The sequence below is a fragment of the Trachemys scripta genome, chromosome 4, assembly GCF_013100865.1.
Source record: "Trachemys scripta elegans isolate TJP31775 chromosome 4, CAS_Tse_1.0, whole genome shotgun sequence".
NCBI classification, from domain to species: domain Eukaryota; kingdom Metazoa; phylum Chordata; order Testudines; family Emydidae; genus Trachemys; species Trachemys scripta.
Window position 1 is genome coordinate 85,089,198 of NC_048301.1, and position 14,650 is coordinate 85,103,847.

The 14,650-nt window shown below is 38.5% G+C and overlaps 1 protein-coding gene across 3 annotated transcripts in view; it reads left to right on the forward strand.

The window, feature by feature from the left end:
- NELL1 (neural EGFL like 1) overlaps positions 1-14,650 on the forward strand; it is a 438,513-nt gene that overhangs the window by 406,767 nt on the left and 17,096 nt on the right. For all 3 annotated transcript variants that reach the window (XM_034769800.1, XM_034769799.1, XM_034769797.1), the window contains one exon: positions 10,493-10,686. In XM_034769800.1, the coding sequence (XP_034625691.1) occupies positions 10,493-10,686 (194 nt within the window). The remainder of the gene's footprint in view (positions 1-10,492; positions 10,687-14,650) is intronic.

The window sequence follows — 14,650 nt, forward strand, 5'->3', positions numbered from 1 at the left end:
CCCATATCTGATTATTTCACTTAAGAGCCTTTGATGTGGGACATTGTCAAAAGCTTTCTGAAAGTCCAAGTATGCTATATCCATGGTATCACCCTTGTCCACATGTTTAATCCCTTCAAAGAATTCTAATAGATGATGAGGCATGATTTCTCATTACAAAAGCTATGTTTACTCTTTCCCAGCATATCATGTTCATCTCTGTGTGTGATAATTCTGTTCTTTACTATAGTGTCAACCGATTTACCAGGTATTGAAGTTAGGCTTACCTGCCTGTAATTGCCAGGAACACCTCTGTAACCTTTTTTTAAAATCTGCATTACATTAGCTATCCTTTAGTTATCTGATACAGGGGCTGATTTAAGCAATAAGCTACATACCATGGTTAGTAGTGCTACAATTTCATATCTCAGTTCCTTCAGAATTCTTATGTTGATATCATGTGGGACTATCATCTTATTACTGTTTAATTTACACCTCTACCTCAATATAACGTGACCCGATATAACACAAATTCAGATATAACGCAGTAAAGCAGTGCTCCGGGGGCGGGGCGGGCTGCGCACTCTGGTGGATCAAAGCAAGTTCAATATAACGCGGTTTCACCTATAACACGGTAAGATTTTTGGGCTCCCGAGGACAGCGTTATATCGAGGTAGAGGTGTATCAGTATATTCCAAAACCACCTCTATCGACACGTCAGTCTGGGACAGATCCTCAGATTTACCACCTAAAAATATCAGGTGTATCAGGTGTGGGAACCTCACATTCCCTGCAATGAAGACTGATGCAAAGAATTCATTTAGCTTCTCCCCAATGGCCTTGTCTTCCTTGAGTGCCCCTTTAGCACTTTTATCATCTAATAGCCCCACTGATGGATTTGCAGGCTTCCTGCTTCTCATGTACGTAACTATTTCTTGCTGTTAGTTTTTGTGTCTTTTGCTAGTTGCTCTTCAAATTCTTTTTTGGCCTAATTATACTTTTCTTGGCAGAGTTTATGCTCCTTTCTATTTTCCTCACTAGGATTTGACTTCCAATTTTTTAAGGATGCCTTTTGCCACTAACTGCCTCTTTTATGTGGTGGTTTAGCCATCATGGCATTTTTTTGCTGCTCTTATTGTTTAGTTTTTATTTGGGGAATACCATTAGTTTGAGCCTCTATTATGGTTTTTAAAATAATTCGATGCAGCATGCAGGCACTTCTCATGACTGTTCCACATTTATTGTGTAGTTTCCCTTTTTGAAATTAACTACTACTCTGGTAGGTTTATTTTGTATTTTCCCCGTACAAGGATGTTAAATTTAATTACAGTCACTATTCCCAACCAGTTCAGCTTTATTAATCTCTTGGTGAATATTGGAGCAGATCCTTGCTCCATTTAGGACTAAATCAATATTGCTTCTTCTATTGTGAGTTCCAGGAATAGCTGTTCCATGAAGTAGTCATTACTGGTGTCTAGAAATGTTATATCTGCATCCCATCCTGACGTGACATGTACCTATTCAACATGGGCATAGTTGTAAATCCTCCCTTATTATTGGGTTTTCTCGTGGGGGGGAGGTTTAGCATCTCTAATCTCCCAGATTTTTCCCTGTGGTATTTCACAGTCACCATCACCATTCTGGTCAGGTGGTTGGTTGTATATTCCTATTGCTATACTCTTATTCAAGCATGGAATTTCTATCCATAGAGATTTTATAGTACTGTTTGATTCATTTAAGATTTTTACTATATTTGACACTATACTTTCTTTCACGTATAGTGCCACTCCATCTGCGTGACCTACTCTATCAGTCCTGTATATTTTTTACTGGTATTTCCATGTCCCATTGATTATCATCATTCCACAAGTTTCTGTGATGCCTATTACATCACTAGTAATAGTAGTCTGTTGAATAAACAGTGTTGGATGCAACACTGAGGGCCAAATCCTGGAGAACAGAGTGTAGCCCAAGAATTTTTCTTTACTAAAGTTCACTCAAAATTCACAGTGCAGAAGGAAGGATTCCTCAGCCCCAACAGACAGTACCTGGTGCGCAGCCAGTGCTACTGCTAAATATTGGGAAGTAGTGGAGATTGCTTGTTGCTGCTTAAACCTCCTTTTGGGGATTTGCAGTTATGGATCTGCTCTGTGTGGGCTCTCTATTCTGCTGTCCCCTCTCTCATGGTAGTAGACAGATGGCCATGGAGCTGAGCCATCTCTTGAGTGGGTTATCTGTCTTCTGATCCACAAACACAGAAGAAATCCATAATTTCTGCTATGTCTGGATTTTACAGGGTAGCTTAAGAGTTCAACCCAAGTCAGTATTAAAATGGAATATGTTTCCATCCTAATATTCTCACAAATGATGTCACTTTAACAAAATGGTGGCTACCAGCAAGGAGCTCAGAATTGCAGAGTTTATTTTTAGTTCCAGTATGTGCATGGTATTGTAAAAGGCATATAATATCATGTTCAGGGCAAATGATGGCTGCTTTTGTGTGTTGTTTTCAGAGTTCATTGTGGAAATCAAAGCAGATGGGCTGTTTTATTTCCCCAATCAAAAATCCTGCAGTTATACAAGTAGGAAACCTTCTACTTTCTGGTCTTTACTAATGGAAAGGCCATTCAGAGAGTTAAGAATGTTCATGTGATATATTGTGTGTGTTTTGCCATTTACTGGTTACCACACACAAGTATTTGAGATCTTTCACTATTTCCCTATCCTAAGTACCTATCAGATGCTGCTGTCTGGCAAGTGTATGTAAATGTTGATTTCTTAATAGCAACCTCTGTTGTTACCACCACCAAAACACGGAAATGTGAATCAAGGACAACACTGTATCCTGGTGATCTTATACTAAATGAAACATATGCCTGTCAGGCCACATACACCTGTCTAGTGGAGACAGATAAAAATATATTAGTCCAGTCCATACAGGTTAATCTTTACCCAATTCTCTGTACGTAAAATGCTGCTCACAGCCTGAAACACTCACTTCCTGAAGTGGTTCAGAGACTCACTCTTGCAATTTGTTTTGCAAGCATTGGAAGCAACGCAACCCCTGTAGCAGGTCCCTTGCATGTTTGAGCAGAATAAATTCCAACCTCCTAGGAAAGCCCAATGCACCTACTCACTGTACCAGAACACTGCAGGATTCTGTCATTTTAATCTTAAAGAGGTGTGTGAGCCAGGCCTTGCTGTAGCGATTGGATGGCTTGTGTTAAAATGAGGGAGACCATCTAGGGAACAGGCAGAATCACTGGCTTTCCGGCTCTAAGAGACAGCTCAACTCATGTTTGTCAGAATTTAGCATATTCTGGGTGCAAGAATGCTTCAAATCCAAGGTTTGAAATTTGATTAATATAGCTCTAATGTATAGCATGCAACAAGCATTGTCTCTTAGCCAGTGTGTAGATTTGAAAACAAAAGAAGAAAAAAAGCTCTCTCTGCAAAAGATTGCTTTTGAAAATCCTCCCACATAATGAATTGCTCTTCTGTCACTTCTTTACTGTTAGATGGGTGGGTTTGAACCAGATACAAAAACAATAAGCCGAAGAGATATCCAAGGAAAACCTTTAGAACTTACAGTATTGTCCTTGCTCTCATCTGTTGTACCAACTTAATTTATTCATGCTTGTAATATCGGAGTCCATATCTGCTGCAGGTAGACCCTGCCCTTAGATTGATTTTTAAGTAAGCACTTTTAGTCATCTCTGGATTTGTAGAAGGAATTTTTAAAGCAAAACCTATATTCTGAACCTAACATAGTTGACACTGTTCTTTTAATAGGCTGTTAGGCCTTTATGTATAAAAGTGATAAAAAGTTTTTCTGAGTAAAAATGGTTCTTTTTTGTCATTCCCTTTTAAACCACAAGCACCTTCCATTAATTTTGATTTAAAAGAATAGAAAATAAAGTCCTAAAGTGACAAATTTCTTGTGAAAAATAATTTGGTCAGAACAGTGTTCAGCTTTAACTTGTACATACATTTGTTACATCAGATTATATTTTAGTGGCTTAATGGACTATAGAAGTTGAAATTAGGACTCTAGTAGGTTTTTTTTTCTGCAACAGTTTATCATGATATCAGAGTACCGTATTGCGCTACTCACATGCACACATTGCAAGATGCTATAGAAAAAAATTAAAATTGAAGTTTGGTGGCAAGGGATCAATTTAATATTTCAATGAAAACAAGCTAATGAACTTGTGTTGGTGTGTATATTCATAGAATCGTAGGACTGGAAGGGACCTTGAGAGGTCATCCAGTCTCCTGCACTCATGGCAGGACTAAGTATTATCTAGACCATCCCTGACAAGTGTTTGTCTAATGTGCTCTTAAAAATATCCAATGATGGATATTCTACAACCTCCCAAGGTAATTTATTCCCATGCTTAACTACCCTAACAGGAAGATTTTCCAAATGTCCAACCTAAACTGCCCTTGCTGCAGTTTAAGCCCATTGCTTCTTGTCCTATCTTCAGAGGTTAAGGAGAATAAATTTTCTCCCTCCTCCTTGTGACAACCTTTTATGTACTTGAAAACTGTTATCGTGTCCCCTCTCAGTCTTCTCTTCTCCAGACTAAACAAACCCATTTTTTTCATAATACATATTTTCTAGACATTTAATCATTTTTGTTGCTCTTCCCTGGATTTTCTCCAATTTGTCCACATCTTTCCTCAAACGTGGCACCCAGAAGTGAACATAACACTCCAGCTGAGGCCCAATCAGCATGGAGTAGAGCAGAAGAATTACATCTCATGTCTTGCTTACAACACTCTTGCTAATACAGCCCAGAATGATGTTTGCTTTTTTTGCAACAGTGTTACACTGCTGACTCTCATTTAGCTTGTGATCTACTATGACCCCCAGATCTGTTTCTGTAGTACTCCTTCGTAGACAGTCATTTCCCATTTTGTAGGAGTGCAATTGATTGTTCCTTCCTAAGTGGAGTACTTTGCATTTGTCTTTGTTGAATTTCATCCTGTTTACTTCTAATCATTTCTCTAGTTTGTCCAGATCATTTTGAATTTTAATCCTATCCTCTAAAGCACTTGAAATTCCTCCCAGCTTGGTATCATCCACAAACTTTATAACTGTATTCTCTATGCCATTTTCTAAATAATTGATGAAGATATTGAACAGAACCAGACCCAGAACTGATCCCAGTGGGACTTCACTTGGTACACCCTTCCATCTTGACTGTGAGCCACTGAAAACTACTCTCTGGGAATGCTTTTTAACCAGTTATGCACCCATCTTATAGTAGCTTCATCTAGGTTGTATTTCCCTAGTTTGTGTATGAGAAGGTCATGGGAGACAGTATCAAAAGCCTTACTAAAGTCAAGATATACCACATCTACTGCTTCCCCCATCCACAAAGCTTGTTACCTGGTCAAATAAAGCTATTAGGTTAATTTGACATGATTTGTTCTTGACAAATCCATGCTGACTGTTACCACCTTATTATCTTTTAGATGTTCACATCCTTCCACAATACAATGGCCATGGGAACTTTTGTAATACCTGAAGCAAATTACATCTGCATTAAAAGAAGAGGGAAGCTGGCGGAAATTGCATTTTTTGATAAACGAATCCTTCCCTAATCTATATATGTTCTTAATATGCCCTGCTCACTATAGTATCCTCAGAAACATTCATGAAACCCTGTGACAAACATCTGTCACACATGGTTCATTCTCTCTCTCTCATCCTCTCCCCATAGGGACAATTATGTGTACAGTGGACTGTTTTGTTTTGGTTGGAGTTTATTTGTTTTAAAAGTAATGCTCCTATGTGTTTAAGTTAGAGAAGGCAAGGTCAAAGAAGCGTGGCTTGCATTTGGAGTAGAAGGTGGTGACATTTCTGATGGTCATTAGTTCTCTGCAGTACTCTTGCCACCCCTTAACATAGGTTGCGTCCTTGTGGACAATCTAATACAAAGATTGCAAGCAAGCAAGCCACCAAAGGATCTATTCCCATGCTACCTCAATTTGGCATTATGTGCATTTGTTGAGGGGAGCAGTGATTGTGTCACCCTTACTCATATTGAGCAGTAACTTACTCCACTAGTTCTCCCATTGAAATCTGTGAGAGACCCTGCTTAATCAGGCCTCAAGTGTTTTCTGTAAATGAATTAGACATATCCAGAGGAGAAAGATGGGAGTTAAATTAATCTCACTTCCTTCAGTGGACCCTCAATGAATTTGTCCCAAGAAGTGAAGATAACTGCTAGTGTTGTTCTAATCAGAAAGGGGCTAAGCAGGCTTGTTGCTTTGTATATAGTACCTGCCTCTTCAATCATAGCTGCCTAGCTTTATTAACAAACAATTTTTTCCTTCAGTACCACCACATAGAGCTGCTATGGCTGGAAAAGAGTAGCTTTTGCACAGCAATGTCTCATGCATAATTAAGAGTTCTCAACTCTAACTGATCCCCTTCCCAGAACCTTTATGGCTGATAACAGAGAAAATAGCAGTTGGTTTCACCAAGTGGGTGGTGATATGTTGGCATTTATCAGATATTCTCAGTTTGAGTCAAGCTAGGATTTCTGTGATAATGATGGAGATGATATTCATATATCTGTGATATCATTTGTATCACTTAATTTCAAATTCACATACTTGAAGTTCTATATTGTAATATTTAGGACTGTAAATTGGGCTAACTTTTTGACAGCATTGTCACTCAACAAATTATTTGAGCCCTAGTATCACTTGGACATCATAAAATGACTTTAAATTGCTGCAATATCCAAGGCAGAGCCAATTCATTATAATGGAGAATTCAGTCCACTTTCCTGTGGCTATCCCAGCAAAGCCACTCTTTGAGGTCATTTAGTGGTAAATATGGATTATTTTCTTCCCTATTTTAAAATTGATTCTCCATGTTCTTTTACTATGTATTCAGTTACTCATTTATACCTGAGTAATTCAATTTGCTCTCATTTATAATGGAATAGCTCTATTGAGATAAGTGAGATTGGAATCAGGCCCTTTTGTTTACAAAACCCTCACAATTTAATATCCAGTGGTGCAAAAAAGAGAATATCAAATTAAGCTTAAACTTTTTTTTCTGAAGTTATTGGCAATGTGGATGGTTTATTCAGATGCTCAGAAACACAGTCCGCAAAGAGAGAAAACTGCCACAGGGATGTTCTGAGAAAATTAGTTCTATTAAAAGTTCAGCTATCGAATGGATGCAACTTCTAAGCTTTTTATATTTGATTAATGACTAAAATATTTAAATAATAAATGCAATAAAATAATAGGGAACCATCATTTGCATTAAGAAAGAAAAATGAACTGAGCAGTGATTAGAGATTTGCGTAGAAAATATGTTGCTTGGCTTTTGCATGATTGGTTCTTTTATCATGAATGGCCTGCTTGCTAGTTTGGGTAACTCTTGGTAGGGCAATCGTCTTTGTGTGCACTAGCAGAGAACAACAGTTGCAATATGTAAATAGGGTACTTCTTCCCTTTTGGATATATATAATAGATTAAGTTGGCTTTGTTCAGTGCAAACAGGTCTGTAGTACTGAGAATATGAATAATGTCAGTTTCCATAATTGCTAACATCTGGCTTTCCATAAATCTGTTAAATTGCACGGAAGCAGAATTAGATTTCTGTGTCATAAGTAAAGCAATTACATGGAACTCTGTAGGCAATATGGCTCTATATTCATCTGTGAAATCCTTTTAGTTTTGAACAGTAAAAGCTACTCTTCTAATCTGCACTCTAATCCTGCTGCATATTGTATATATATCTATATGCTATTCAGAGAGGTCTTAACATCGTGGGGAAGAAAATATTGACAATGCTTGCATCTATTAAATGTGAAATCACCAAAGGCAAAGAGTATGTCACATTTGTTTTCAAGACAAAATACAAGGTCAACCACTGAAGAGACAAGTAGAAGAGAGGTTTTTTCAAGAATGCTCTTAGACTTATTGTAGCTAATTGGTTATTGTCTTCCATTGAAATCACTGATTCAGTATCAGCTTATTCATGGCCCAATTTATGTCACAATTTGTTTTTGTTTTTTTTTCTTGTCCTTTTGTCTTTTTCTTTTCCTGGTACTCTGTCACCTGAGAAGTAATGGGACACAAGATTTGTTTTTCATTCATAAAGCCCCTTTTCATCACCTGTAGTGGCTCTTCCAGGTGGTGTCCTTTATTATATGAAGATTGGGGAGAACACTAAGGGAGGTAAGGGTGGGTACATGGAGATACTCCCCCAAAAAAGTCAAATTATAACTAGTTGCTTTGTCAGAGATAAGGCAGCAAAATAAATCAGTGCCAGGAAAGTCTAAAGGCTGAATTGTGCCATTAGGAACACTGCTGAGCAAGAAGAACAGGGGAACTTGTTGCACCTTAGAAACTAACAAATTTATTGAGCTTAAGCTTTCATGGGCTAAAATCGAATGCATTCAGTGGAAAATATAGTAGAAAGATAGTTTTTTTATATATATATATATATATATATATATATATACACACACACAGAGAACATGAAAAAATGGGTGTTGCCATACCAGGCTATGTCTACACTACACAGCTTTTAGTGACATGGTTATGTCGCTAAAGCCCTGCCGCTAGAAATCGTGCAGTGTAGCTGCGGTTTGTCGGCTCTCCTGCCACCAAAAAACTTCCACCCCCAAAGAGCGGTGTTTGCATTGTTGGCAGGAGAGAGCTCCAGCCAACAGAGCACTGTTCACACTGGCACTTGTCACCGGAAAAACTTTTGCCTTCAGGGGGTGGGGTGAGGGTTAACACCTCTGAACAACAAAAGTTTTATCGTTCAGTTGCCAGTGTAGACATAGCCTTAGAGACACCCCTCTGAGGCATGACTCACTCTCTGCTTCACCTTTTTTATCTTCACAACACCCCTATGAGGTAGGAAAGGACTACTTACAGATAGGGACCAGAAGGTCTAACTGACTTGCCCAAGGTCACAAAGGAAGTCAGTGGCAGGGCAGGCAATTGAACCCAGTCTGCCAAATCCTAGGCTAGTTTCCTAACCACTAGATCACCGTTCCTCTCTGGGGAAGGTTTTACTCAAAAGAAAACCAGGCTGATGTAGGAAGTACTGTTGGTAATGGAGTTGCTAACAGTCTAATTTCTGAGTTAGAACTAGCTCTGTACCCTTTGTGTTTGAGAGGATACCATACTTATAGAAATGCTTCTTTGGGATAAAATGTAAACCAGGGTCCTGACTATTTATGGAGATCATTAAAGATCAGATGGTACTTGCCACAGAAGTATCTTCATTAGCCCTATAATCCTGGCCAAATTCTAGATTAGGTTAGGTTACTTACATAAATCCCCTCAGCAGTTTCAAATGTATATTATATCATTCACTTCTTTTCCTAAACTCTTGTGTAGTGGTGCTGCATGAAATTAAACAGTTGCCATATTTCAGCCCAGAAGTAGCTGCTTCAACTGGTAAGTGTAGTGATTCTGCGGTGTGTTATGTAAAGTTTTATACAAACGAGCTTTAGAATTCTTCAGGATGAAAAAAGCACTGTGTAATATTTGATCATCTATTTCCATTCATATTTTCATATTTACATGTGTGTAAAATGTATTTCATATGTATACGTATATAAAATGCTTCATCTCATCTAAATCCAAAACTTTGTGCTGCAATGTGGTTAAGCTTTTGGCAGTTATATACAGTATGAAAACAGGGGTAATCTATTCAATTGCATTTTAGCTGGAAATTCTGTCCATATCTTCTTAAATACAGCTCGAAAGATCTGCTGGAGAAACATGCCTATTTTCCAGATTGCACTTAACTCAAAGATCTCATAGCCTTGTCTCCAAGAGATCTCCTGGCCACATTCCAACTTGGAATAATTACATTCTGTCTATCAGCATGTCCCCAGCAATTTCAATTGGATACAATATTTCACTTCTCCTCCAGCATTAAGTGGTTTGGTAGTTTAAAGTCATCTATGAAAAATAGGTGCTTTCTCCAGATTTTGTTTATGCTAAATTCCCTGGTGCCTTCCTCAAACTTGCTTTTACTATGTGGCTTTGTACAGATTGGGAGCTCTAGGATTTCTTTTCTATATATAAAGTACCTTTGATTTCTTTCCTTTTATTCCCTTCCTCTTCCTCCTCAGTGGGTAAAGACTGTGATTGATTGCCTTTAGTAGGGGGATGCTTAGGTCATGCTCGGAGCTTATGAAGAATTGTGTCTTTCTAATTCAGTCTAAAACTTAGAACAGAATGTGGCCTAATTGCAGAGTCACTCTAATTGTCCACTTGCTCCTGATCACTGGGAGATCACTTTACACCTTGCCTGGCCGATGAAGTTTGTCATTGGTATTTAGCCCCAGTAGGAATGTCAGCTTTTACAATTAAGCATATGGTACAGGTAAAATTCTATGTTTCATACTCTTGTACCACCAAGACAGACAAACAGTATCTATTCAATAACAAATTCCATGGTACAATTTCTCACTTGAAACCAAGATTAGCACTATAAACTGGCTGTGTTTTGCAGATATTGATGAATGTGCCTTAAGGACCCACACCTGTTGGAACGATTCAGCCTGTGTGAACTTGGAGGGAGGTTTTGACTGTCTGTGTCCCTCAGGACCATCTTGCACTGGTGACTGTCCACACGAAGGTGGCTTCAAGCGGAATGGTCAGGTGTGGACACTGAAGGAAGATAGGTGCTCTGTTTGTTCCTGTAAGGTGAGTTCCACAAGGCCTACGTTTGTTTTTTCTTAGATTTTCTAGTGTTTTCTCTCTGTAAAGAAGCTGAGCTTTAATTCTTATACACTTTTGCGGAAGCTAGTCATAACCGAAGTAAATCCACTTCAGAACTAAGGTTTATAACTGATTCAGTAGCAATCCTGTTTTGACTTAACCAGACCCCTAGGAAACTTAGGTTAAAAGGTATTGGGCCTGATTCTCTTCACTTACATTGGTCTAAGAGAGGAGTAACTCCACTGAAGTCAGTGGAGTTACACAAATGTAAATCTGGTTTTAGAGAGACATTCAGAACTGGATTCATATCTTAGTTATACCTGTATAAATCTATGTCCCAAACCCACTCCATTGAAGTCAATGGACACGATCCTATTGGCTACAGTAGGAATAGGACTGAGCCCTTGTATAGGTATAGGTGAGATGAGAATATGGCCCACTGGAAATATGTTGGAAGAGGGGGTAGAAATGGAATATTGCTCCAGCTGGTGAGGGTCTGTGTGCCAATTAAAGTCTGTTTGTTGGAAGTTATAAGGAGGCTTTTAACTCCCATAAAACTAGAATAGCATAGTGGCGGATCAGGCCATCAGAATCAATACAACACTCAGAATTCACTGCTATTTGTTTTAGGTTAGAATGGAAACATGGTCAGATTAACACCGTACTGTGTTATTACTTCTAGCATTGCCAGACACCGTACAAATCCCTCCCTTCAGGAGTGGAAGTCTGCAACTCTGTTGAATATATAGTGAGCTTGTATTGTAATCGTAGAGAATGTCTGGTTCTATGAAAGGATTTCCTGTCAATGGAATGAACAGCTTAATATATGTGAAGACATCTGGTCTGCCTTTGTAGAGTTTTAACGATTCGTATTCTCATCTTAGTTAGTCTTGTAATTTATGCCTTATTTGTCATGTTCTCATTGTGACTATTTCTTATGCCAAGTTCCTCTTATTAGTATTTGAAAATATGTGATGTGACCAGCTAGTAGATAGTGGCATATTATGTAGCCATTGTTCCTCCTTGTTTTATTTTTTTCTTTATATCTTCCTCTCTCACTCTCATTTCTTTCTTCTTTAATATTTGCACTTTATTTTATTTCAGGATTAGCTTTATTTTCAGGAGCCAAATCCTGGACCCTTGCTCAAAGCCAGCTTAAGGGGGGTCTCCTTGGTCCTTCCCTGCTAGTGCACAGAGCACCACTTGAAAGGCTCTTTCAGCCCATAAGTTGCAATAGCAGCCACTTTGCTCCCAGTACACCAAGGATTGGTCAGCGAATCTGCAAAATCTCAGACCCACTCGCCACGACTTCACCCGTTGACTGCTGCCACAACACTTAGGCAGTGTGGAATCCCTCTGCGTGTCCTGCACTTGGAGATCATCCACTCTTACAATCTGGGGGAGTGGGATGAGGGACAGGATAGGGCCAACTATATTATTTCTTTTACTTGTGTCTATCTGAGCTTTGAAAAATGCTACTCACTTGTTTTGCCCAGAGCAAGCAAATTATTGTTTTGTATATATGACTAAAATACCAAAAATCATTAAATAATTTTTAAAAGGTCAGGTGAGTAAATTTTGTCCCTGGCCTGGTACATTTCTATGATACTTCTGCAAGTCTGGCTTGTATGAAAACTAACATAAAATTCTTCATTCAAGAAAAGACATGCTGTTCTTGGTAGAGGCTATGAGAATTATGTCATTGACTTCAATGAACCAGCTTCTAATACCTTATTCCACAAGTAGCCCCATTGACTTGACTTCAGTGGGGCTATTCAAGGAGTAAGGTATGATCCAACATTAATAGTTATATCAGACTCAGAAGCCATTCCTGCTCACCCTGGGCCTGAGGGGATACAGTTTTTTTTTTTTTTTTTTTTTTAAGTGAAAGACAAGGGATTATGGTAGCATTTAATCAAACATAATATGGTAGATAATCCCTTACAACCATATTTGTTCCCATGCATGAGGACAAAATTAATAAAAACATTAAAATTCATAAAGCTTAATAGTTGAATGCAATAATTAACAAAGTAACCTGAAGTAGATTGTTTTGCCTTCTCCAAGTGCATCCCTAAAGTCTTACGAGAATTACTATATAGGACTGGCAGAGACTTGTGTTTTTTAATCCTGGTTTGTTGTTGTTCTAGCATTTTGTGAATAAAACAGCTTGGCTGGAATTATATATTTCAATTGTTTCTTCATATGCATATACTTCTACTTTCCATTTAAAGAGAAAGAATATACAATTTTTGCAAGTGAGGAGGACAAGCATAGTCCCAGAAGGGGTGGGATGGAACTCTGAGTGAAAGTGCATCCATTTTAGAGAGTGCAATGTAGTAGATTACAGGAGGATCTGGATTCTATCCCTGACTCAGATTTAAAGGTCAGAAGGAACCATAGTGATCATCTAATCTGACCACCTGCACATTGTGGGCCACAGAACCTCACCCACCCACTCCTGTAATAGACCCCTAACCTCTGGCAAAGTTACCGAAGTCCTCAAATCATGATTTAAAGACTTCAAGTTATAGGTAATTCACCATTTACACTAATTGAAACCTGCAAATGACCCAGGTCTTTCTTCTCCTCTGTCACTTCCAACTGATATGTCCTCAGCTTCTAGCAAAAATTCTAGTTGTTAATCCCTAAATGCATGACCTTGCACTTTGCACTATTAAATTTCACCTCATTTCTATTACTCCAGTTTTCAAGGTTGTCCAAATCTTCTTGTATATGATATTCTGGTCCTCCTCCATATTGGCAATACCTCCCAACGCTGTGTCATCTGCAAATGTTATTAGCATATTCTAACTTTTTGTGCCAAGGTAAAAATGTTAAATAAGAATGGCCCCAAAACCGATCCCTGAGGAAATCCACTAATAACCTTCCTCCAACCTGACAGTTCACCTTTCATTAAGAGTAGACTCTTCCATTGACTCTGTGTGAGAACCTCAGTCACTTATAAATCATACCGTGCCACTGTTTTTACATCTTTAATACTACTACTACTTTACCCCAATTAATTAAAGTTTGTGAAGCACCTAGAGGCTGTTGGGTGGCAAGAACTTTTTAGCATCACATGTATTGATTGAAGCCTTTGTATGCATATATTATTATTATCCCACCAAAAGAAAATAAATGATTTTCTATATCTTCATTTTTACCATTTGTACTTTTATTTGCCAAAGTTATTTTAGAGATAGCAAATTAGAATTCCAAAGAAGTAAGTGGGATGCTGTATCTGAAGAGGCTTTTTGACTTGGAGAGGGTGCCATGATTCTCACCTTGTGCAGACATACCTGTGCTAGCTCTGCTTGAACTAGCATGGTGAAAATAGTAGCATAGCTATAGTAGCTTGGGCAGCAGCGAGAGGTGGCACTCTAAGTATAATCTGCCTGCATCTCATGAGTACATACTTGGAGTGGCTGCCCATGCTACTACATCGACACTACCGTTTTTAGCACAGTAGCTCAATGAAAGCTAGCATGAGTACATGGGAATCGCTCTCCCAGCTCCAAGAGTAGTTGTAGCCTTTGTGTCATAGCATCGTGGGAATCAAAATGCTTTCTGTAAAGCATGAGGCCTAACAAGGTTGCAAACAAAACATGTGATGCTAAAAAGAATGGAGAGGGAAGTAGTGTGGTGTTATTATCAAAGGCTCTCCAGCAGAATCATGAAACATTATCAGTGTTCTGAAATAAATAGCGTGACGGCAATGTAAAAGGTTAGTTATTTCCTAAGGAATGCAGGAGTCGTGAGTAGCACAGAACCACCACCGCTGTTATTAATTAAGAGGGGTAATTTTAAAAATAATCTGAAGGCAAAAGGATGTAATTCTGAACAGGATGGACAGGTTATTGCTAACAGTTTTTAATCAGAACTCCCACATTCAGATGGTGAAATTATTTGTCACTGTGATTACCTCCAAGTCACATAGAGGGCCTGC